Raw genomic sequence first — 25,239 nt, 5'->3', positions numbered from 1 at the left:
GTTTTCAGGTAAATTTCTGATATCTTGAGATTTCCCTTCATTCCTTATGAGTTCAGCTGAATATTAAAAATAATGTTAGTTATTATTTTATCCAGTAATGCCAGGTGTTGGTAGTGAAGGTGTTCAGGTTACAGAGGTCCACCATTATTCCAGCTCACAAAGTAACATTTTAATGCTTTTCATCAGTACAAGAGTGAAGTTTGAGGATAAAAGTCATAGCCGGTTATCCCCTATGAGTAGAGAATGCTAGAATAGTTTCCAAAGGGGTGTGATTTGCTCCACCAACTGCCCTACGGCTCACCCTTGCTCTAGGCCTGGTTTCTCAGACCTTGAGAATGTTCTAGAATTCTCTAAGCAGGCCTAGTTTCTTCCTGTAAGGCCTACAAAATAAACCCGCCTCCTTACAATTTAAACTCCCTGAAGGAAGAAATGTGTGCCCGTTTCATTCTATCCTGTATCTGCGGTACCGTGCTATCGCCAGTCGATACCATCAACACGTTTCTTGAAATAATAAACGCCCTGAACACCAACCAACCTGGCCCGCCCTATCTGTCCAATCCAACCCCATCTACCTCAAACTTGATAGAAAATCGCCCATGTTTCTGGACTTTCGGGGGTCTCCTTCCCCGTAGTCTACAGACTTGGTTCTATTTTCTATTTCTGTAGTCATTTAATCGATTTGGGGGGGCGACAACAGGGATAACCAGGAATGGGTTAATCCCGGGCGTTCGGGCGCCATTTTGAAACTAGAGCGTAGATGCATTAAAAAATTTTTTTTTAATTTTCATATACATTTAAGGATGCACGCTTATTTCAAGTGTGCTTCAAAGGCATTTTCGGGGTGACGTGTGGGTCCAGGGGAAAGGGGGTCTGTCAGCCCATAAGTCTCAGGTCGGTGCCTCCCTGGCTACGGAGTGCCGACCCACGCGCACCCCCTCCATACCCCCGGTGGGGGAGCCGGTACCCCCCCAAGCGCCCCCCGCAGGGGGCGGGGGGCTGTCACCCATTGGCTGAGGCGGCTACCACGAGCTCCAGTACCCGGCGCAGGAGCCACCTCTGGGAGCCCCGCAGGCCACGCCTCAGTTCGCCTGCGCCCCTCAGCATCGCCACTTGGTTGTTAGGGCTCCTGGATCTCGCCGCTCGCTTTCGATTTCCCTCTAGTCCTCTTTTATCCCTTTGCCCAAGTCGAAGCCGGGCAGCGGCAAGAGCAGAGCGAACGGCAGCCCTAAGAGTGGTGCCAGAAGCCCAGCCTCCGCTCCTCCTCGAGCCCATTCAGCGGGAACAGCTAGCTGCCGCCATCATGGTGAGTTGGGGAGGAGGAGGCCTGAGGGGCGCACGCCCGGGTGGGGATCTCCCGGGTGGCGGAAACTCGGCTTTTCTGGCGCCGCGCAGGAGGGGGGCTGAAATCGGGGCCACCCCGCTTCCTTGTTCTGGGGCGCCGGCCCGGGTTGCACCACAGATGGCCTGAGAGAGGAGGGCGAGGCGGCCTAGAGGCGTGGGGGAGGGGAGGAATTCCCCGTGGCTGTCGCTGAGGGGAATGGCCCCGGGGCACGCTGTCCCTCCGGCCGACCACGTGCAGGGCCACGACCTTCACGCCGCCCCGCCTGCCTCCCGCAGGCGCCAGCTAGGCTGTGAGGGCGGCCTGCGGTGTGGACCGCGCGGGGGGGGGGGGGGGGGGGGAAGGTGAATGCCGCGCGGCCGCCCCACCCCCACCCCGCCCGGCGGGCCTCCCTTCCCGCGCTTACCCTGAGGAGAGGAGGCCGCGCGTCTGGTGCGAGATGGCGTCGGGCTGCCGCCCCCGGAAGCCAGCTGGCGCCGGCTCTCCGGGAACTGGGCTGTCGACTTTGAGGGCCGGCGTTTTCCTCGGCAAGTGGTTTCTTTCCGGCCCTCGCACGTGGTGGCGGCGGGCTCTTGGGGGGGGGGGCGGGGCGCGGGGTGCTCACGTCGGGGGAAACCGGGCGGCCGGCGGGGACAAACGAGAGCTTCGGTGGCGGCACCTCGTGCCTGGCCTGGCGCCGGGGGCTCCCTCGTGCGGCGGCCTCAGGCGGAAAACTCGCCCGACGCCATCCTTGCCGTACGAGGCCGGGCTTGCCTGTGCTGCTGCGGGAGCGCAGACCAGAGAGGCGCGAGTTCTGTGCTCGGGAAACACTGTCTCTCTCGAGATGCGGCAGGAGTTTAAACCAAACGTCCGCACAGTAGTAATCCTTGGGCCTGGCGGGGGACGTTTCGGTGAGTTTTGGTAAATGCTTGGCGGTGACCCACCACGAGGTGCAACTCTGAAACTTTGGACCCATACCCTTAAGTCACAGACGTGTTCTAGACGCTGTAGATTTGCAGTGTAATCTTTCGTATTCTCCATTTTTAGAAGTAAAGGGAGAACATTTATAGGCAGTTTATATTACTACCTATAAAGGTTAAAATAAAAATCTGCAATTATATGTATTATCCTGTATATAAAAATCTGCAATTATACGTGTTATTATTTGTGTCATTATCTAATCACTGAGTTGCTCATAAAAAAGTACAGTATTTTTTTCTCTCCATTTTTAGAGAAAAAGGGGAATGCTAATAGCGTTTTTCCCCCTGATTATAACAGTAGCATATTAACTCATTTGAAAGTAATCAGTGTTAGAAAACCGGTCTGTCCCAAACCCTTTAACAAAGTTTTGCTATATGTATGCCCTTCCAGATTGTTTTATGCATGTATTGCACGTAGATAGGTTAAGTTTTATTTTATAAAAGTTGTACCATGCTACATAATACTTTTTTATATCTTGCATCCTTCACTTAATATAATGGATATTATTTTTCAAAGATATATTTAAAGTGATTTCAAGTGGGGTGCCTGGGTGGCTCTGTCGGTTAAGCGCCCGACTTCGGCTCAGGTCATGATCTCGTGGTTTGTGAATTCGAGCCCCGCTTCATGCTCTCTGCTGAAACTCAGAGCCTGGAGCCTGCCTCGGATTCTGTGTCTCTCCCTCTCTCTCTGCCCCTCCCCCGCTCACGCTCTGTCTCTCTCTATCAAAAATAAATGTAAAAAAAATTTTTTTAATGATTTCAAGTATGTAATGTTAAGATGTAAGATTATACCATTACTTGTTTTACCAAATTTAAATAATGAATAATAATGAATAATGAATTATAATGAATAATTTTTCTGTATTAAAACAGTACTATAGTAAATATCTTTGTGTGAATGGTTTGGAATACTTATTTTATTAATTCCTTGAAATTAATTGCCAGGAATGGAAACAACTGAGTGAAAGGGTTATGCCCATTTTATAACAATTTTAAATTACAGTACATCTTTCTGAGTTATTCTTGATGGAACATGTACCAGTACGTGTTCTGTGTGCAGAATGATCTCCACACTCTTTCCAGTGAGAGGTGTTAACACTTTTTAAAGTTGCCAATAATAGGTGGAAAATACATTCTGATGTGCTTTTTTTTTTTACTCATTAATGAAGTTGAAGTTTGTCATTAGCTTTCAAAATTTATTTTTTTATAAATCTTAATCCATCTATCTATTTGGATGTTTATCTTTTTTAAGGATTTATAAGAACTCCATTAACATTCTTTGTCATTTATAGTGGTAAGGAGTTGCCTTTATTTTCTAATTTCAGTGGAAATTGCTGTTTCTTTTTAAGCCTGGTGTTAGCTTAGAGCTACATCAACAGAGAGTAAGATTTCTGTTTTACTTGGGTTTTTAAAAATTCAATGATGGATGTATTTTATAAAATGCTTTCCTTTGGTGAATGACAGTAACAGATTTCCTAAGAATGAACCATCTTGGAGTTTTCAATATAAATTGTTCTTAATTGTATGTTTTTTATATACTGCTGGAATTTTGCATCTTTGTGTTGGGGCAGAGGTGGACCATTTTGATTAGGTTTTGTTATTTAGGTGTTAGTTTTGTAAAATGAATTGAGAAATACCCTTTTTTCTTCTCTTTTCTCTGGAATGTTTTTCAGTTAAAGTATCTGAATCTTTCTCATACACACTGTCTTCTGTGTACAATTGTTTCTGTCTTGGTGCCCTCTACACACACACCTACACGTAACACACAAATTATCTGTTTCTTCACAATTTGAAAAAAACTCACAGTGAAACCGAGCTAGGAATCAAGTATTTTTTCTTAAGATTGTTTTCAAGATTGACATTTTTCTAGAAAGTTGGCCATTTCATCAAGATTCTGTTATAATCTGTGGTCATACCACCTTTTTTCAACACAAATGTATATTTTTGCTTTCTTGCCTTTTTCTCTCTTGGTTTTCTCAGGATTGTTTGTCTATTATTTGGATTGTTTCTGAGAGTCCAGTCTTGGATTTACTTACAAGGTTTTATTCTGATTTTCATTTCCTATTTCCTATTACGCTTTTTTTTTTATTAGTGTCTTCTGTGGATATAACTCTAGTGACTACAAATTATAGATTGTTTTTGTGGTCAATTACAGATTGCAGTTGCCTTGCATGTAGCTATAAAAGTTGAATGAAATAATGTTAAAGAGCTGATATCCCAGGAGCTTTAGTAATGATAAGGTTTTTTTTCAGCTTTTAGGTATTTTTGTCATTTCGTTATCCAAGTACACCAGGGAATGTATTACTGTAAATACCAGTGATGAATTCTGTATATGAAGAAGGCCTCCAAGTTTCCTGCTACTTAATATCCTAGCATTACTTTTCTCAAAACCCACCAACTCACCTGAAGATATAATTAAGAAAAATAATTACTCCCTATATTTAATTTATATGAAATTTATTTCTGTATGCTATTGATGGTTAATATTAATACTTTAATAATACCAAACTTTTTGCTTTAGCCTAAGCATTTATTTGTGGAGTATTTTTAGCAGTAGTTTAAAAGTATTAAAGGTTGTTTATTGGTTTTGGATGTTGTGTATATAAATTATAATTGTATACAAGTACACACACAGAAGTTTAAAAAAAATCCCTGCTGATGTCTTATTAAAATGGACTACTTTGCTTACTTTGTTAGCTTTGAGCACCACCTGCTGGTTAAAGATTAAGACATGGTAGTGTCTTAATTTAAGATGTAAAGAAAATGATTTGCTGAATATAACGTTTAATATCTCAATTAACGAGACCGTGAATTTGAATAACTCAATCCCAAACCAAATTTCCTATAATATACAATGGCCTTTTTTCCCAAATTGTTGCCTAATGTCTCAAGTATCCATTTTACTTTTGTTAAATAGAATATGAGAATTAGAAATTTCATCTTCAGTTCTGGGGATGCTATCATGGGTTTCTCAACTGCGACCCTGTTCACATTTTAGAACAGATAGTTTTTTGTTGTAGGAAGCTGTTTTTTGCATTATAGGATATGTACTGTATCCTTGGCCTCTGCTACCAGATACAAGGAGTACCCCTCAGTTGTGACAACCAAAAATGCCCCTGCATCACAAAATCTCCCCTGGTTGAGAATCAGTACATTCTCATAACCCCTTATAATGTGGTACAGTTTTCTTGCCTGACCTTACACCTTCAAATTAAAACATTCATCCATGGTCATTCACAGCAGATAATACTAGCTTGTCAAATAGAAAGGTATCCAAAGTTCATCCACAAATGAAGGGGAAATTGAGAAGGAGAAAAGAAAGTCTGTTAGAATTTCAGAGCCACTTTTGGATTTGTTTTGAACTTATGAAATAACTAACTGAAAGAGATTGGTAAGTTGTTTATAGTGAAGAGAAATCTAGTCAAGTTTTAATAGTTAAAGATACGTGGAGTATGTAGTATAGTCAGTCCCATGTAGGAAAAAAACTAAAATTAGAAAACAAAAAAATGAGAAAACTTCAGAAGGTTTTTGCTCTATTTCATTATTATGAAATATTAGTATACTATAGTTAAGAGGAAAGAATTAGGAAGCACCCAAATAGGAACACGAAATAGCAAGTACAGTTGATTCTTGAACAATGCAGGAGTTAGGGACACCAACCCACCGTTCCTCCACGTATTTACAGTACTGTACTGTATTTCTTTGAAAAATATTTGTGAATGAGTGGACCTGGACAGTTCAAATCCATGTTCAAGAATCAGTTGTATGTGTACAAATTAATAGAAACTAAAACACGTTTGGTGATTTGAGTTTTGATTTCATCTCTAATCAGTACAGAAGTTTATAGAATCTTAAATTTACTAGTAACTTCTAGCATCTAAAAAAATAGGAATTATACCTACTTTATTATTGTCACTGATTTCTGTAGAAATTACTGTGCTTGCTTTTTAAAAATATATGTATCAGTTGGTTTATTTTGTCCCTGTTTTTCTCCATAAGCAGAGATATAATGGGTTTATTTCTCTTGCAGCCTTTTGTACTTCCCTCTTAATCAATAGCTACTTCTTTTTTTTTTTTTTTAATTTTTTAATGTTTATTCATTCTGGGGAGGGGGAAGGGCAGAGAGAGAGGGAGACATAGAATTCAAGCAGGCTCCAGGCTCCACGCTGTCAGCACAGAGCCTGAAGTGGGGCTCAGGCTCATGAACTTTGAGATCATGACCTGAGCCAAAGTCAGACACTTAACCAACAGAGCCACCCAGACACCCCTCAATAGGTACTTCATAAATGAATTTCAAATATATGGATGTGCCAATAATTGGTTCTTTGAAGTTCCAATTGAAATTGGTTGTTAATTAATAAAGTATGTACAAAATAAATAAGTAAATGGTAAAACCAAGAAAGAAGCTTTTTAAATTTTTTTTTTCAACGTTTATTTATTTTTGGGACAGAGAGAGACAGAGCATGAACGGGGGAGGGGCAGAGAGAGAAGGAGACACAGAATCGGAAACAGGCTCCAGGCTCTGAGCTGTCAGCCCAGAGCCCAACGCAGGGCTCGAACTCACGGACCGCGAGATCGTGACCTGGCTGAAGTCAGATGCTTAACTGACTGTGCCACCCAGGCGCCCCGAAAGAAGCTTTTTAAACTATTGAAAATAAATGCAGAAAATAGAACACTAACTTATATTGGTATACCACATTATACTTTACAAAATGAATTTGCAGATGTTATCTCACTTTATTCTCAAAGCAATTTTCCAGATATAAATAGCTACCAAATAAGGGGTTCTAACCTAGTAAAGGACATGAACCCAGATCTCCTGACTAAATCAGCTTTGTTTCACTATGTTAGACTGCTTTTCCGACATATATATTACCAGTAAATTTTGCTTCAGAAAAATTTACATTAATCTTATGTGGAAAAACTAAAGATAGAGTTCTGACCAGAATCCAGAAAAATGAGTTTCATGTGTGGGTCTCTTAATTTGAAAATAAAGATAGTATCATTTATATCTATCAGCCCACTGTGAAAATTAGAATTATCAGTGGGGACTGATTTGGTGTTAGTGAAGAGGAAAAATGTTATTTCAAAAGATGCTTTGAACACCCTAGCACTAAGGGAAAGGATTGTAAGCCCTTTTTTTTAGCAGGAGGTATTACAATATGTGAGCAAATAATCTTTTCATGATCCATTTCCAAAGTAAATGCATACTAACACAAAGAGTATTTAATTACAAAATGCATGTTAATTTTGGTGACTAGAAAGAGGAGGCAAAAGAAATTTGTTTACAGCTTTGTGGTAGGGGTGTCTGGGTGGCTCAGTGGGTTGAGTGTCTGGCTCTTGATCTTGGCTCAGGTCATGATCTCAGGGTTGTGGGATCAAGCCCCTTGTCAGGTTCTGTGCTGAGCATGGAACCAACTTAAGGTTCTCTCTCCCTCCCTCTACCCCTGTCCTCTGCTTGTGCCATGGGTATGTGCTCATTGTCTCTTGCACTCTCTTTAAAATAAAAAATAAGTGAAAACAAAGCTTTGATGTATGTTTTTGATGCAGATTTTTAAAAATTATCTTCTTTTAAAGATTTACCATGCTTTTTAATAAGGTACTCAGTAAAGTGAAAATTTGCTTACCTGGCATACAATAGAATGAGTTTAATAACTGTTTTTACAAATCTCAACTTTCCAGTTCACAAAGTCAGTATAAAGTCAGTATTCTACTTTAGTGTAAGAGATGATGATAAGCAACACTGGGTTTAAGAATGTACTGTACTCTTTTGTTAAAATTTCATACTGATCTACTCTGATTACCTTAAATCCTAAACCTGAACTAAGCTGTATTACTGGTCAATTTACTATGAAAGTAATTCATATGAAAATACTCTGTATTTTAAATACAAAGATTGTGTTTCACATCATGGTTTAGTGATGATATCTGCTTTCCAAATTACAGTCTGCTGCAAATCCTGAGACTCCAAACTCTACCATCTCCAGAGAGGCCAGCACTCAGTCCTCATCAGCTACAACCAGCCAAGGCTATGTTTTACCAGAAGGCAAAATCATGCCAAACACCGTTTTTGTTGGTGGAATTGATGTTAGGGTATTGTATTCCTATTTCATTTATTTAAGAAAATATTTAGTGAACACTGGGGTTTGGGTCCTGATGCAAACATAAGGTTTTTTTGTACTTCATGCAGGTTTGGAATTGGGTTCATGTTTAACCTATAGAGACTAAAAGTATCTTTGACAAAGAGCTACAGGTGGTTTGGGGATCCTTAGGAGAGATACCTCCACATTTTCAAATCTTTTTTATAGTATAATTGAAATTTTTGAATGCTGAATTTTTACTCTTGAAGTCAAATTCTTCTCCATAGATGGATGAAACCGAAATTAGAAGTTTCTTTGCTAGATACGGTTCAGTAAAAGAAGTGAAGATAATCACGGATCGAACTGGTGTGTCCAAAGGGTGAGTAAAACATAATGTTCAGTATAAAGTATAAAAAATATGTGAGCTATAGTCTCTATATAGAGTAGCATAGAAGAATTCAAAACGCGTGTTCTTACACTTGTATAAATTTTTTGCTTTGTTTCTTACATATAAAAGATAAGTTTGCTGCCAACTCTTCTATGTAGTCATTTTCATAGCGTTTGTATGTAAATATTTCCTACCTTCATTTATTTTACGTAAGTGGATTAATCAGTTCTATCAGAGCTGTTTTTTTCATGTATCTTACGGTATCTTAAGTTTTATCCATCTTGCAATAGATAGTAAGTTAAATTCAGGTTCATAGATGTGAATTTTCTGTTAATGAATGATGTCCCACATTATGTTAACCTTCACGCATTTCTTTCCCCTAGATCAGGGGAAGAAGACAAAAGGTAGTATTTATAGATGACTGATCATGTACATCTAAAACTTTATTTCAATATATTCTTCGTCCTTCATCAGTATAATTTCAGTCAGTTACTTCATAGAATACTGGAAGTTTTAGACCATATACTGTTCTGGTGGTGATTTTTACACTTCATTCATCTTTCTTTGTAGCTATGGATTTGTTTCATTTTATAATGATGTGGATGTGCAGAAGATAGTAGAAGTAAGTAATCTTATGGAAAAATCTCAGTTTATGGATGCAGTGTTTAGTGTTGAGTCCTGAATATATAGCCTTGTATGAAATATAGAAATAAACTTCCTGTTTGAAATCCAAACCTAGAGTAATCTTACATAACTAGTCAGAACCTGTTTATTTGTAACTGGACATCTAGCTTCATGAGCTAGACACAGGAAAGGTTAGAGACAGAGTGTAAAGGTTTTTGATCAAATTCCAAGACTTCTCTCAACACTTGGGTAGTGAGGGTAAGGTCGCTTTGTGCTGATAAATTTTGATTTGGTATGTTCTTACCAGTGATGATCTCCGATGGTAGAAATTTTAGAAGATTTGGGGTATTTACCAAAGTCTTAGAAGTCTTTGAAATTGATTTTAGCTTTATTATGGTTTTATTTTCAGTCACAGATAAATTTCCATGGTAAAAAGCTGAAACTGGGACCTGCAATCAGGAAACAAAATTTATGTGAGTAAGGAGAAGAATTGTTCTTATTAACATATGTAGCTTTTCAGGAAACTAAAAGTAGTCTTTGTTTTCATATTATTCTTTAAAAAGGTGCTTATCATGTGCAGCCGCGTCCTTTGGTTTTTAATCCTCCTCCTCCACCGCAGTTTCAGAGTGTCTGGAGTAATCCAAACACTGAAACTTACATGCAGCCTCCAACCATGATGAATCCTATAACTCAGTATGTTCAGGTAAAAATTATTTAACATTCCTTTTTATTTTTTTTAAATAGTATTGCAGATCTGATAGATGGGGGCACCTTAAAAGTAAGCCAGTCTCACTTTTTACCTCAAATCAGATGCATATTTTCCATAATAAGTGGTAATACTGTCTCTGAGTGATGAGAAGGAAATCTATTACTTTTGTTAGAAATCTGTTGTTCTTAGTATTGTTTCTAACACCAAGCTAAAATATGCTTCTATATAGTTTGTAAGTCTTTAAGAACTGACCTCTGTAGCCATGAAGAATATATATATCTCATTCATTTCCCTTCCCCCCCATAGGATAATTCCTAAAATATTTGAAGGCAGCTTTCCTCATGTGTTTGCCTGATTTATTCTTCTTTAAGTTTGGCAGTTCTGTTTATTCATTATTTTCAATGATTTTCAGATGTCTTCTATAGATTACTGACTTCTGGATGTATTCTGGTTCTAGAATGGATAGGTTTCTGATGAGTTAACTGTATTTGTAAATTCTGTGAGTTTTCTGGCATATAATTTGTTTGGATACTTGAATATTTGAAATGGGATTTGAACTATTTACTATCTCCTATTGATGATGAATAACATTGATTTTCTTCATTTTATTTTCTTCAGTTTAAAAGACATTTTATTTTCAAGAAAAGAAAAATTGTAGAGAAGTGTTTCTGTAGTGTCTTTCATTTGTTTACATTTTCCATCTACCCTAAACACAGGGTATACCTTTTGTTATTTTCTTGCTCTAAACATGGTTAGAAGAAAAGCCCTACTCATTCCCAACGTTTGCTGTGAGCTATTACATAACTTGGGTGTATTCATGTATTATATTACATAGATGCTTTTAATAAATATTTATTGAAAGATGAAAGGCATTCTACTGTTCATTTCAGTTTTGGGGTTATATACTGCCCTTAACTTGTAGAAATGAAATACAGAAAGAGCCATAAAAGTGTGTAGGAGGACTACACATTACTCCATGATATTGTTAAGGAATACAAAACTGCTTAAAAATATTTTTACAAAGAAATAACAGATGTATTAATATAACTTTAATATGGAAATCTATCTTAATTAGAGCCTTATCACCAGTATAAGGAAGAACTTCTCAGTGGGGATAAATACACAAATAAGATAAACGTAAATGGGCAAAATCAGTCTCTTCCCTCATTCATCCCTTCTCCTCTCCCAAAAGACTAACATTTGACAGAGAATTTTTCTTAATGTAGCCAATCACTCCAATAGAATTCTGCATTCGTATATAGAAAAATATTTATATTCATATTTTTGTTGTATTGGAAGTTTTACTTTACTATTTTCAAGAATTTTCCATGTTAATCCATTCTTTCTGTAAACTTTATTTGCAGGCATATCCTCCTTATCCTAGTTCACCAGTTCAGGTTATCACTGGATATCAGCTGCCTGTATATAATTATCAGGTAATTTAAAAGGGAACAAAATGATTTACTTTGGAATATTATTCAGGCATTTATATGAATTTCTCCAATAGTTTGTCATTTAAACTAGTAGAACATGCTTAAGATAAGAAAGTTAGAATTTGTCTAGAATTAGGACCTTTATTTAAAAATAAGGGAAAAAGATTTGACAGGAATATACTTAGCATAAAGATTTCTTACACTGTTCTATAAGATTTTGTGTCCTCTTCTGTATTTCAGCATGTTTTCTTCCATTTTTGCTAGCAAATAGCTGAACCATCCAAACTAACTTTTATAAGCTTTTTTAGGGGGATAGATGAAATAAAATAACTCCAGTTTTAGAGCATTGAATTCCAATTATATTTAGTAGTGTTTATTTTAGCTGACTACTACAAAGTAGTAGTTCTCTGAATTTCTGACCATAGATATGACCATATCTATGGCCCATGACCATTAGCTATGGGAATAAATCCAGAGAACTACTATCTTTGAGTTTTTCTGAAAGCTAACACCGGAAAATTGAGAAAAATTAGGGTTTATGTATAAAGTAACAGTAATCCCCTCAGGTATTAGAAACCTAAAGTATTTCATTCTTCCATTCTGTTTCTTTTACTGCAAGTTCAAGGAACCAGCATGACAAATACCTCAACATTGTCTATCTTTGTGAAAATGTGTAAGAATGGTTAACTAATTGTTATTTCCTTTTGTTTTGTTTGTTTTTTTAAGATGCCACCACAGTGGCCTGCTGGGGAACAAAGGAGTTATGTTATACCCCCGGTAAGGAGAATTACTCTCTTTTCTTTATTTAAAACGTATACTCCCTTTTCTTTATTTAAAATATTTTCTTGTTTTAACTTTTAACTATCATATTTTTCTTGACTTTCATTTCATATATGCCTAAAAATATTTTTAAATTCCCTTTCACATTATGTGCTATGTTTTATTAATGTCAGCCAAGTATATTCTTCCATGGGAGAAACCGCTTTTCATTTCTCATGTGGTTTTTGTGTGCTTTCAGGCAATGGCTGCTCTGCATACAATAGGTGCTAAATTATATATAATCTAAGGAAGGTAGTATTAATGCCTGTGTTAATTCTAATTCAGTGAATTTAGAATTTGTATTGAATCTGTCTAGTTTTCTCTCCATAAAAAAAATCTGCTGAAGAGAAGCAAATGTTTTGCTGTTAATACTGTTAGATGTTATATATAAGAACACAAAAGAGGGTGTTAGCTTTAAAACACTTTAGTATTTGTTACTTTGTATCCTTCATCAAGATTGGACCTTTAAATGATATGACATTAATTCAAATTCTCAGGCACTGGGAAATTCTCATTCTGTAACTAGATGTTGGAGGTTTTTGTTTTTTGTTTTTTTTTTTAATTTTTTAACATGTTTGTTTATTTTTGAAAGAGCATGAGAAGGGGGTGGAGGTAGAGAGAGGGAGACACAGAATCCAAAGCAGGCTCTAGGCTCTGAGCTGTTAGCACAGAGCCTGTCGTGGGGCTTGAACCCACAGACCACGAGATCATGACCTGAGCCAAAGTCGACACTTTACCAGCTGAGCCACTCAGGCATCCTTGGAGCTTCTTTTTCTTAGAGTTCTTCTAATCTGATTATGTTGAAGTTTAGAAGACTTTTCAAAATAAAATACTGCCTTATTGCAATTCAGTTATTCAGTTCAAAATAAAGTTTCTGAAATAACATAATTCAGCCTCAACACAACCCACATTTAAATGCTCAATATCCGCTAATTTTGAAGAATAGATTGTTCAGAAATGTATCTAATGTACATCTTTTTAATTATACTTTTATAACGTAGACTTATACCGCTGTTAACTACCACTGTAATGAAGTTGATCCAGGATCTGAAGTTTTGCAAAGTGAATGTTCAGTTCATGAAGCTACTCCATCCTCTGGAAATGGCCCACAAAAGGCAAACATCTAATTTTATATTTTGTTTATATTTTCATAATTATTTTTTGAAGTTTTTATAATGGCCCTTAGAGATGCAAGTATCTTTTTTCAAATTTAAATATGGAAGCCAAAAATAACAGCTTAAGTAATTGACTAATAATTTGGCATTTTATGTGAAAGTTCATGAAACTTGAGGCACCCCCAAACTTTCAGTGTTTACATATAGTTTCTGATTCAGTAGTCCTTTTCTCTCTTGTATTTTCATTGTTTTTTAAAACATACTTTAATGCGTACAAACATACTTTGGTGGAATGTAGTAGATAACTTCCTCAAGAATCCTCTCTTCAAAAGAGATTAATATGAATTTTACCTCTTTTTTTTAACCAGTTTAAACATTTACTTAGCTGAATAGTAATATACAGATATTTATGGCATTCTCTTCATAACATTATATACAGCAGCAGCTCTCAAGAGTGGTAGAGTCACTAGTAATAATCGAAATACCAAAATAGGTACAATTTCTTCTTTTTTTATCGTTGGAACAAATTCATATAACAGTGCTCTCACTCTTGAATTGTCCTGTTTTTGTTGAATGGGTGGGAATGTGGAAGTAGTTGATGTTATGGGAATATGCATAATAACATTGAAGGATTCCCATTGGAGTTTGTGTACACATTCCCATCACATCAGCTACTTTGTCCTTGTGTTTCTTAGTGGAAATTAAAAATAATTGAGAACTACTGAACTGCAGAGTAAAAAAATTCCTTGATTTGATTCATGATTAGAATTTGAAAAAATATTAAAATAGTTATAATTATCAGGTTTTATCCTAGATATATTTTCTTCAAATGCTGAGGTTTACTGTTTCTTGTCTTAACAGGGAAAATTAAAGAACCTTAAGGAAATATTTGAGGGTTTTACTAAATTGAGCTTTATAACCAGTACTGTTATCACTAAGATTCTAAAATATTTTTAAAGTTTGATAGAAAAGTTACATATTAAGTGATATGTAATGAATTACATGAAAATGTAATGTGTAACACATTTAATATGTAGTATGGATTACATAAAAATTCTTTAAAAGTACATGTATTTAACTTTCTTTGAAAAACCTGTTAAAGTAAGTAAGAGGAATAGTCCTTAGATTGTTGGAAAAACTTCTTTTTTTCAGAAATCTGTGGACAGAAGCATACAGACTGTGGTATCTTGTCTGTTTAATCCAGAGAACAGACTGAGAAACTCTCTTGTTACTCAAGATGACTACTTCAAGGTATAAAAGGAATAGTATTATACAGGATAAAAAGCATATTTGTCAGATATGAAGTATCTTTGTTTCTGTAGAATATATATTTTGAGATTGCATAGAGCATTTATTTAATTGAACTCTTGGCATTTGATGTTAGTAACTCAGAAAACCTCTCTGAGTGAATTTTACCTGGCCATTACGCTGCTCAAACCTTGATATAGTGTAGTTTGTCCTTACAGAAGAAATCTTTAGCAGAAGCTTGTAATTGAAAAGGTTTGTGAAAGAAGGGAGTTGAAAGAGAATATTGGCTTGACCAAATGGAAAAAGAGGAAATGTTAGGTACACAAAGCAGAATATAACTCAGATATCATGCGGGTTCAGTTTCATACTGCTGCAATAGGGCGAATATGCAATAAAGTGAGTCAAGTTAATGTTTTTTGTTTTCTAGTACATATAAAAGTTTTCTTTACACTATACTGTAGTCTATTAAGTGTCCAATAGTATTATATCTAAAAAAATGGTATATGTATCTAAATTAAAACATGCTTTATTACTGGGGTGCCTGGGTGCTCAGTCCGTTAAGTGTCTGCCTCCTCACAATACATGAGATCAAGCCCCACATTGGGTTCTGGGCTCAGTGGACCCTGCTTGAGATTCTCTCTCATCTCTCCCTCTGCCCTTCCCCTGCTCACACTGTCTCTCAAAATAAACATTTTAAAAATACATCTATACTCTATTGCTAAAAAATGTTCATCATCATCTAAGCTTTCAGCAGCTCAGAATCACTGATCACAGATTACCATAACAAATATAATAGTAATAATTGTGCAGTATTAGAATTATCAAAATGTAACACAGGGACACAAAGCGAGCAAATTGCTGTGGGAAAAATGGTGCCAATAGACTCTTTCAATGCAGGGTTGCCACAAACCTTTAATTTGCAAAAAATGACACATGAGATTGGAGTAAAATGAGGTATGGCTGTGTGTGGATATTAGACGAAAGAGAAGAAAAGTGGGGCATCTGGGTGGCTTAGCTGAGCATCCAACTCTTGATTTTGGCTCAGGTCATGATCTCACATTTCCTGAGTTCAAGCCCCACATCAGGTGGTGTGAGGCTTGCTTAGGATTCTGTCTCCCTCTCTCTGTCCATCTCCAGGTTGTATGTTGTATGAGCACGCATGTGTGTGTTCTCTCTCTCTCTCTCTCTCTCAAAATAAATAAACTTTAAAAATTATTTTTTGAAAGAGAAGAAATTGATCGTTCAAATTACATACCTGAACAATGTGGGGGGAGAAGAGATAAAGTGAAGCAGTGAAAAGAGCTGAGTAGAAAGAAATGGAAGTTGATTAAGAGTTGATGACATGGAAGAGAATGTGAGTGTTTGAATTTAAGAAAGTTCTGGTTTCTAATCCTGGTTATGTTACATTAGATAGATTACTTGATAATCTTAACTAAGGTTCCAGATTTTACAAGTTTAAAACGAGAAGACACAGGACTAAAGGTCTTTTAAGATCCCTTAGGTCTGAGTCTGTGAATATGGAAAGGAACCAACTACTCACTCTAATGAGGGAGGAATATTGTGCTTATTAAGAGGGAAGGTTTTTTGTGTTTTTTTTAACAACAGATTTATTGAGATATAATCCACATACTATACAGTAAACCCTTATAAAACACACAATTCCATTTTTTAGTGTATTTGCAGAGTTGTGCCATCATGACCACAATCATTTCTAGGGTATTTTAACCAGCCCAAAAATAAACCCTTTCACCATTTGCAGTTACTCTTTATTCCCCCCCCCCCCCCCCACTCCTCTATCCCTAGGGAACCACTAGCCTACTTTTTTTTTTTTTTAAGTATTTTCCTGTTCTGGACATTTCATATAAATAGAATAGTACAATATGTGGCCTTTTATGACTGACTTTTTTCACGTAGCATAATGGTTTTACGGTTCATCAATGTTACAGTGTGTATGAGTGGTTCATTTCTTTTTATTTATGGATATACCACTCTGTTTATTCATCACTTGATAGACGTTTGGGTTGTTTCCACTTTCTGGCTGTGATGAGTAATGCTATGAACATTCGTGGACAAGTTACTGTGTGGACATAGACTTTTATCTTTCTTGGGTATATACCTGGGAATGTAATTGCTGCATTGTGTAACTATGTTTAACCTTTCAAGGAATTGTGAGAATTTTTCCAAAACGACTACACCATTTTACATTCAAAGGGAAAATTTTAACCATTGCTTTGTGTCTTAAAACAGGGAAAGGAGAATAGCTTTTTTTTTTTTTTTAATCTATGAATGGATGTAGGATGAAGCTTCCAACCTTTTTTTTTTTTTTTTTTTAATTTTTTTTTTTCCAACGTTTATTTATTTTTGGGACAGAGAGAGACAGAGCATGAATGGGGGAGGGGCAGAGAGAGAGGGAGACACAGAATCGGAAACAGGCTCCAGGCTCTGAGCCATCAGCCCAGAGCCTGACGTGGGGCTTGAACTCATGGACCGCGAGATCGTGACCTGGCTGAAGTCGGACGCTTAACCGACTGCGCCACCCAGGCACCCCGAAGCTTCCAACCTTTTTAATGGGGATATACTAAGGACTTTGTATAATGCACAAGAGTAGAGCCATAGTAGGATTAAGTTCTTAACATATCTTCTCAACAGGAAGTAAACATGTTCATTTAAAGTTGACATTCATTTTCTTATTATTTCATTCTACATAGTATAATTTAAAAGGAAAGAACTAGGATTGTTTAACAACCTACCTTGCCCAAAGTTCTGAAAGTTAAATAGGTAGTACTTATAAATGATTTGTTTACAAGACAGAAAGTAGTCTTTAAACTTGGCGTTAACCAAAAACCCTACTTTGAACTTTCCGGTTTTCTGTTCCTCTGGGCTAGGAGTCAGAAGTTGGTAGTCTGAAGTCTGGTATCTAGACCTATTTTGATTAGCTAAATATTGTTGTTTTAGTTGAATTTGAATGCATTGAGGCAGGGTATATACTGTTTCTATCTTGTCTTTATAATCTTTCATGTCCTACCTGACCTCTGAAGATACTTGAATTTATGATCACTTTTCTGGGCTTAAAACTAAACAGGATATTAGCCTGTTATATAAAAGAGTATATTAAAGGTTACATAATTTCCAGAAGTTACTCTTCTTTATATGCCAACTGATTTTTAATCTCTAGGAAAAGGGCACACAGTTAAGCTCTTACAGAAAAGAAAATAGCTCCATTCCTTTTTGTAAGGCTTTACTCCACCCTCACCCCCCCCCCCACCCCTCTGCCAAGAGAGGGCACCAAGTGAGTGAGAGGCAGAGAGAGAAATGGGTCTCACCTGAAGTGGGGCTTGAATTCACAGACTGTGAGATCATGACCTGAGCCGAAGTCCAATGCTTAACTGACTAAGCCAACCAAGCACCCCAGCCTCACTTCCTTCTGTCTGCACATCTGCAGGCAACATAAAGTGAAAGGAAAATTTTGCATGTATTTTTCTTTGTCTCTTCATTTCCTAAAGAGTGATATCTCTTCATCACAGTTTAAGGACATACCTTTAAATATGCCAAAACTTTTAGCTTTTAACCTAAAAGTATAAAATTTTAGTTTGAATTGTAGTATTCTCAAGCTGTGATTTCTACCAGATGCACTTCTTTTAGTAAAAACAGTACTTCTAAAAATTAAATATGTTTTATGCCAGCTGTCTTTGGGGCATCACTGCCAAATCATTAATTAATAATCTTTGTAAAATGGTATTGACTCCAAGTCTTCTGTTTTTGTTTCCTGAGATTTCTTTTTAAATTAGTGAATAAAACTACTCACTGGTACATTTGTTACACTTGTTACATTTGTTCAGGAATGCTTCCCCAAAAGGACTACTTTTCTCTTAACAGTTTTTAAACCCAAAATGAATGCTTAACTATTTTGCAACTATCTTAGGTCATAGTGATAATACAAAAGTTTTCAGTGAAGTAATAAAAAGGACTTGCTTCTGTCTTTTCTAGGATAAAAGAGTACATCACTTTAGAAGAAGTCGGGCAGTGCTTAAATCTGTTTGATCCCTTCTGCTAACTTTCTAGTCTCATGGGAAGTTGCTGATTTTGAATATTAAGAAGAGACTGAAAGTTTTTCACTATTCTAGAAATTTAATTCTGAATTTTGATAAATCACACTGAGACTTTCTTATACAAGTTGTGTTAGATTGCCTAGCTTTATTTGACATTCAGATTGTTCTTCATTAGATGTTTAGAAACTGGTTCTGTGTTCAATATATAGTTGAAGTAAAAAATAATTGAGACTGAAAGGAATAACTTTAAGATTTATCTGTAAGGATATTTTTTATTGAAATTGATATTTTAAGAGTTTAAAGCAGTTGCTGATTTTCAGGAAATTGTTTTATAAAACCTATTCTGAAAGGTCAGAATTTTGATAGTTTGAATACAAGCATTTCACTTCTCCAACAACTACCTGCAAACAGTACAACATTTACAATATTGTTCTTTACGCTTATGATTTCTCTCAAAATTTACCACAAAAGCAGAGTGTTTAAAACTGCATTTTTAATCAGTGGAACTCAGTATATAGTTAGCTTTATTGAAGTCTTCTTTGTCCAAACCCAGTAAAAAAGATTCTAAACAAACAGTCCAATCAGTGGGTCTTGTGTTTATTAGTTCAAAATATTTTACCTGTATCTTAGAATCCACATGTAGATACCCTATTTGATTGGGATGGTAATTAGGATAACTAAAATTCTGGGCCAGATATTTTTAAAGAATCCAAGACAAACTAAACTTTACTAGGTATATAAACTTCTCAGTGAGTTACCATTCTCTTTTTTCTTTTCTTTTTTTTCCCATTGAAATGCTACACTCAATAGCTGTATTTTAAATTGTGCAAAATACTGATGTTAAAGAATGCTGAAACTTTTTTTTATGTCACTTAAAGGTTAATCAGAGTATCTGAAAGGAATTGTTTTTATAAAAACATTAAAATATTATTTGTTGAAGAGCAAATACATTTTTATTTTTGCTTGTTAGCCTAGTATATTTCCTTTTTTAAAAGTAAAATATGCTTAGAAGAGTCCAAGTAATTTTGATGTTTAAGTACCACTAAAGTTGTAAGCATATCTCGAGAATATACTAGAGTCAGAGTTAAGAGTCCATTTCTAGATTAGCTAGTCTCCTTGTTAGATGCTGTGTATTTTGGACCCTAGAGCCCCTTTCGTGTCCCCACAGTCTTGATTTTCCAGTCTGTAGCACCATTCTTCCAGGAGATTTGCTCCTAGAACAGGTGGTGTAAAGAAGAGAAGTAGCAACAAGAACAGTTTGAGGGCTAAGCCTTAGAAAGGTGGCAGTGGGATAAAATCTTTCTAAAGAAAACATGTATCCGCATCATTTGACCTGCCGTGGAAATGAGTTTAAGGTGGCTTCCTAGACTTTCTTTTGTTGGTCCCTTCACTAAAACATGGAGATTCCATTTATCCCTAACTTAAGGCAGCTGCCATGGGCCCTATTATCAGTCCCCATGGGTGCTTTATAATTCCTAATAATTTTCACTCTGTATCAAAGGGAAGAATCTTTTAACTTAAGGATCCCAAAGAGGGCTTTCTTATGCCTCAGAATTTGAAAGTGCCCTGAAATTTGTCCTTTAAAAAATTGTTTCGTTTTGTTTTTTTGGTTGTGCTTTAACATTCTTACATGTATCATTCTGTGAATAAATTTCCAGGTTACTCTAAATGATAGCTAAATTCAAAAGAGCCGATTCTAATTATCCCAATCTGACCTTAAGAAAAGTAAGAGAATAAACTTTTTATTTTTCTGCTTTTTTGTTGGACTGAAGTATTTAAAGGAGTAAGATAGAAAAGAGACAAAGTCCTGAACCTTTCAAAATAGAAAATTAATTTTAAAACTTAAAAGTATGTTCCTATTACCTATTGTTGATACTGTCTTTGTGTAAATGAATAAATAGAAATAAAGAAACTTTTTTTTCCCAAGTGCATTTTTGACCTACTTATTCATGTCATATCATCCAAAGAAATGCTGGAGAGTTGGGTGGGTAGTATGTGACAAGGTGTAGATCCTTGAAATTCAGAAGCATAAATACTGTTTAGTTTATTAATCTGGTAGAGTTAGTTTATACAAACAAATTTTGGTACATTGTATTGTACTGCGTTCTCTTAATGAAATTAAGAGATAGGTTTTCATGAGAAAATAATCCCTCTTAGATTGAATGGGAAATGGTTAACAGTTAGTTCCAATGCCATGTATCAACAGAACAGTGCCTAGTGAGAATGCTTGGTAAGTCCTATGTGATTATAGTTTCAGAGCCAAGGTCCCTATCATTTTGGACTCTGTAAATATTTTACTACGTACTTTGCACTTATCCTCAGTGATCCTTTTATTTGGGGATATCGCAGTTGTCAATGATAGAGCTTAAATTTTCATACCGTATTTATTGCATGACGATGTGTCCAAAAGGTCATTACTCACCACCTCTTCCAGCTCAAACTCCGGTACTCCTAGTTCTATCAGCTGAGGCCAGAGGAGAGGAAATTCTCCCTTTGGAGGTTCCTATGTTGTATTTCTTAATGGACTCATTACCAGAAAACTGGGTATTATCAAGGTTGTGTAAGATAAAACAGTGCCTTCTGAATCACTAGAGATGAAGTTTTGATGTTTAAAGTAATCATTTGCTAAAGATTAGTAATCCTTAAATGTACATGTGTGTGTATGTATGGACACATAAATATATATTGGCCATTTTCCAGAATATTTCATTAGCCTTGACTAAACTAAGTAACAGTTTGTAACATTTTTGAGATCCTAAAACTAGATTACATATATCTTAAACAATTGTTTTAAACCTGCATGATATTTTAGGCATATTTGCAAGTTGAGGGTTACTACAAAATTCTCAACACAAAACCAAGTCTTTGAGTTTAAAGAAGAAATTTCATACACTTTTTTTTGGTAACATGTTGCAAGTTATGACAAAATCAGGTGATGCCAAAAGCATTGGACACCCTTGTAAGAAGGGTATTCTGTGTGCTTTTTTCCCCTTAAGAACATGTAACCTTTGTATTGTTGAAAATAAGTAATATCAATTAGCACACTTAGACTTCAAGGAAGTTGTTGACTTCCAAAAATACATATTCCACAGCAGTTCCCTGTAGCTGTAAAGCCTTCTATCCACTTCTCTAAAATTCTCTGGTTGTCTTTAAAGGTAAACTCATAAAAATGAGCTGCCACATTGCTTAATCGTCTTGCCTGCTTTCATTGCTGTGCTTTGAGAGTAATAAGGAGCAGCCGTGATAAGGCAGTGTGCCACTCTGCTTTTGCAAAGAAGGCAATAGAGAGTGTGGGGACCATAAGGGGGAGAAAAGTGGCAGTGTTTTCCATTGACCAAGTCTTGCAAATAGGCCCAGCTGTTGAGTATGATCATTTGGAATCCCTGAAACACTTCTTCTAGATGAGGATTGCTCTTGTACATATTTTGATAATTGTATAATCTAGCTCTTCCCAACATTACGTGTAATACGTCTCTCGGTGTGTAACTGAATCTTTTTGAGCAATTCCTCACCACCCATCATCAAAGACTCTGAGTTTTCCATCTGTAGAAAGTACATTTGGTAGTAGAAAACAATAAACATAAGAAGTTCAAACTATAAACATGCGTTTTTGAATGCTCATGCAAAATATTCAATCTGCGTAACGAAATGAGAGGTAATTCTGCCTTGCATTTAGAGTTAAAAACATCTGTCCAATATGGCTGTAGCTGTGGGCCAATCCCACGAAAATGCAAAAAATTGTCTCTTGATACAGAAATTGAAACTAGCACTGTACAATTAAGCTCTATGGTAGCTATATTTTATGTTTTTAACTGGTCTGAAACAAAGTTTTCCAGTTGAGTCTCTAGTTCATTTTCCCAAGGCACATGGAGGCTTTGTACCTTATGTGCACCTCCATTAAGGCTGTGTGCCAGGAATATGCCTTTTCCCACATAAAAAATTCCCAGATACCAGTTCAGTAGGTCTTTAACAATAGAACAAATGCTTGCATAACTGGGATATTGAGGTCATGAAAGCTCTTTATAAATTTGAAGCAATAGTAACATTTCAAGCAGTTCAGAAAGTTGGAGGTTTTATAATCCTTTATCAGTTCTTTTTTACAGAAAACAAGTCTAGCAAAAAAAAGTACGTTAAGGTTCTAATCGCATCTATTGTCTTTTCCCCAAAATAGAATGAATAGAAACATACTCTGTTCTGGTTCAATCTTGGGCAAAACTATTTACTGTAGAAGAAAAGTAGGGTTGAGAAGTCAACTGATGTGCACTGGTATAGCCAGATCACCTGCTTACAGTGGGCTGGTACCTCTGCCCTCGCATACTTGTTAAAAGCCTAGTATTACCAACCCACCACCACCTCCCCAGAATAAATGGCTGGACTAATGAGAATGGAGAGAATTTAAAATGCTGAGACCATTTTCTCTTAGTTTTTGTCTAAGCTGATCCCCTACCTAGTGTTTTGAGTTCTTTACATTGTAGGTAAAATCTGAATGGTGTTTAAATCTGCTAAATGAGAAAAGTTTAACTGCACTTTTTTTCCTGAACGTAGCTTGGTTCTGGTTGGTTGTATGTCAGTCTTTGACAAAATGAAAACACGTACATTCATCTAACAAGGTTATATCCATGATTAGATCAGCCCTATATATATGATGGGGCAAGTTTCCTCAGTATCAATCAGGAAAGTCAAAAGAACATCAGAGTCATCATCTGGGGTGCTTTTCAGAGATTGTGACACCTGGACCTTAATCTCAGATGCGCTTATTCTGAAGGCCTGGCTGGTGGACTCCGTAATCTGTATTTTTAACATGTTCCTTATGGGATTCCAATCTCTGCAGTACTCACTTTGAGGAATGCTACCCCAGAGGAAGATCTCTCAGTATATCATCTCTGGCTACCCCTAGTTTGGGGATAGTTGGATTTGGAGAACAATTCTGTGGTCCATTTATACTTAATAAAGGATTTTGTTGGCATGATTCATCTTTTCGTGCCAAGCTTGTACTCAGGAATGTTAGTTGTCGAAGGCAAGGGAGACTCATGAACAGGCTGAAAAGTGGATTGAACAAGATCTGAAAGCCAAAACGTGGCCAAAAATGAATGGGAAGAAGGAAGAGGGAGTGACTGCAGAAGAAAAGGTGGATTCTGAGGCCAAGTGCAGGCAAGCCAAGGGTAATAATGAACTAGGCTCAGCGGGGAAGGTGCTGAATGGACATTATGGAGGCAGAGATACCATACTTGCCTCTTGGAGGGAGGAACTCTACCTTTAGCCCTCTTGGAAAAATTTAGTATACTACTCACGGACTTCAGAGAAGTATGGCCTGTCATTGCTTCTTTTCCCACCTTGGAATTAATATGTCTCCTCCTTAACAAGAATGTTAATGGCATATGAATACTATTACTGATACGTTTTAAAAACTCAAGTTCCAGAGACAATCTTGGGCATATTGAGATTCATATTGTGCATGTATTTAAAATTTTTACATATAACTCATATAAGTATAAAAATAAGTATACCTTTATTTTTTTTTTAATTTTAAGTAAGTATACCTTTAGAGAATGATAATAAATACCCAAATTAGCTTAAAAAAGAGAACATGGCATTAATTTAGACCAGGTCTTCTCTGACCACACCCTCCTCCTCCTCAACAAGAGGTAACCACTAAATTGAATTTTGGTTTAAACCACTAAGTAATTTGTTGTTTCTTTTCTTTTTGTATGTGTGTATGGTTTTACTTAAAAAAAAAACTTAAAGATGTATTATTTTTTTAAGAACAGTTTTAGGTTCACAGCAAAACTGAGAGAAAGATGCAGAGGTTTCCCATATACCCTCTGCCCCCATCTACACATAGCCTCTGCCATTATTGATATCCCCCAACAGAGCAGAGCAGTTAAAATAGATGCACCTACGTTGCATAATTACCTAAGATCCATAGTTTTCTTTAGGATTCACTTTTGGTGTACATTCAATGGGTTTGGATGAATGTATAATGATATGAATCCATCATTATAATATGCAGACTATTTTCAATGCTGTATAAATACTCTGTGTTCTACCTATTTGTGTCTCGAACCCCACCCTCACCTTCAACCCCTGGCAACCACTGATCTTCTGGGTGTCTCCATAGTTATACCTTTTCCAGAATGTCATATGGTTGGAATAATCAGTATGTAGCCTTTTCATATTGACTTCTTGCACCAATAATGCACATTTAAGTTTCTTCTGTGTCTTTTTGTGCCTTGATCGCTCATTTCTTTTTTGTGGTGAATGGTATTCCATTGTCTGAATGTACCACAGTTCATCCACTCACCTACTGAAGGATGTTTGGTTGCTTCCAAGTTTTGATAATTATAAATAAAGCTGCTAGAAATATCTATGTGCAGGTTTTGATATGGACAGAAGTTTTTTATTCATTTGCATAAATATCAGAGTGCAGTTGCCGGATCGTATAGTAAGTTAGTTACTGTTAGTTTTGTAAAAAAAAA

The 25,239-nt window shown here is 36.5% G+C and overlaps 1 protein-coding gene across 3 annotated transcripts; it reads left to right on the top strand.

Moving 5' to 3' along the window:
• The first annotated feature begins 801 nt into the window (after nt 1-801).
• Nucleotides 802-20,689, top strand: DAZL (deleted in azoospermia like). 3 transcript variants are annotated; one of them, XM_006936445.5, is made up of 11 exons: nt 802-1,303; nt 8,245-8,391; nt 8,666-8,757; nt 9,337-9,388; nt 9,800-9,863; nt 9,954-10,093; nt 11,464-11,535; nt 12,259-12,309; nt 13,353-13,466; nt 14,619-14,717; nt 18,702-20,689. In XM_006936445.5, exons 1-11 carry the CDS (start codon nt 1,301-1,303, stop codon nt 18,753-18,755), a joined length of 888 nt encoding a protein of 295 aa, XP_006936507.1. In that variant the 5' UTR covers nt 802-1,300; the 3' UTR covers nt 18,756-20,689. The 3 variants fall into 3 exon arrangements, with proteins under 3 accessions (XP_006936507.1, XP_044893591.1, XP_044893590.1); XM_045037656.1 differs by lacking the exon at nt 802-1,303 and adding an exon at nt 1,757-1,866; XM_045037655.1 differs by lacking the exon at nt 802-1,303 and adding an exon at nt 2,056-2,229.
• The last annotated feature ends 4,550 nt before the right edge of the window (nt 20,690-25,239 follow it).

Source organism: Felis catus, chromosome C2 (genome assembly GCF_018350175.1).
Source record: "Felis catus isolate Fca126 chromosome C2, F.catus_Fca126_mat1.0, whole genome shotgun sequence".
In the NCBI taxonomy this organism is placed as follows: Eukaryota; Metazoa; Chordata; class Mammalia; order Carnivora; family Felidae; genus Felis; species Felis catus.
Note: the sequence above shows the minus strand (reverse complement) of the source record. Positions and strands in the feature narration are given on the sequence as shown.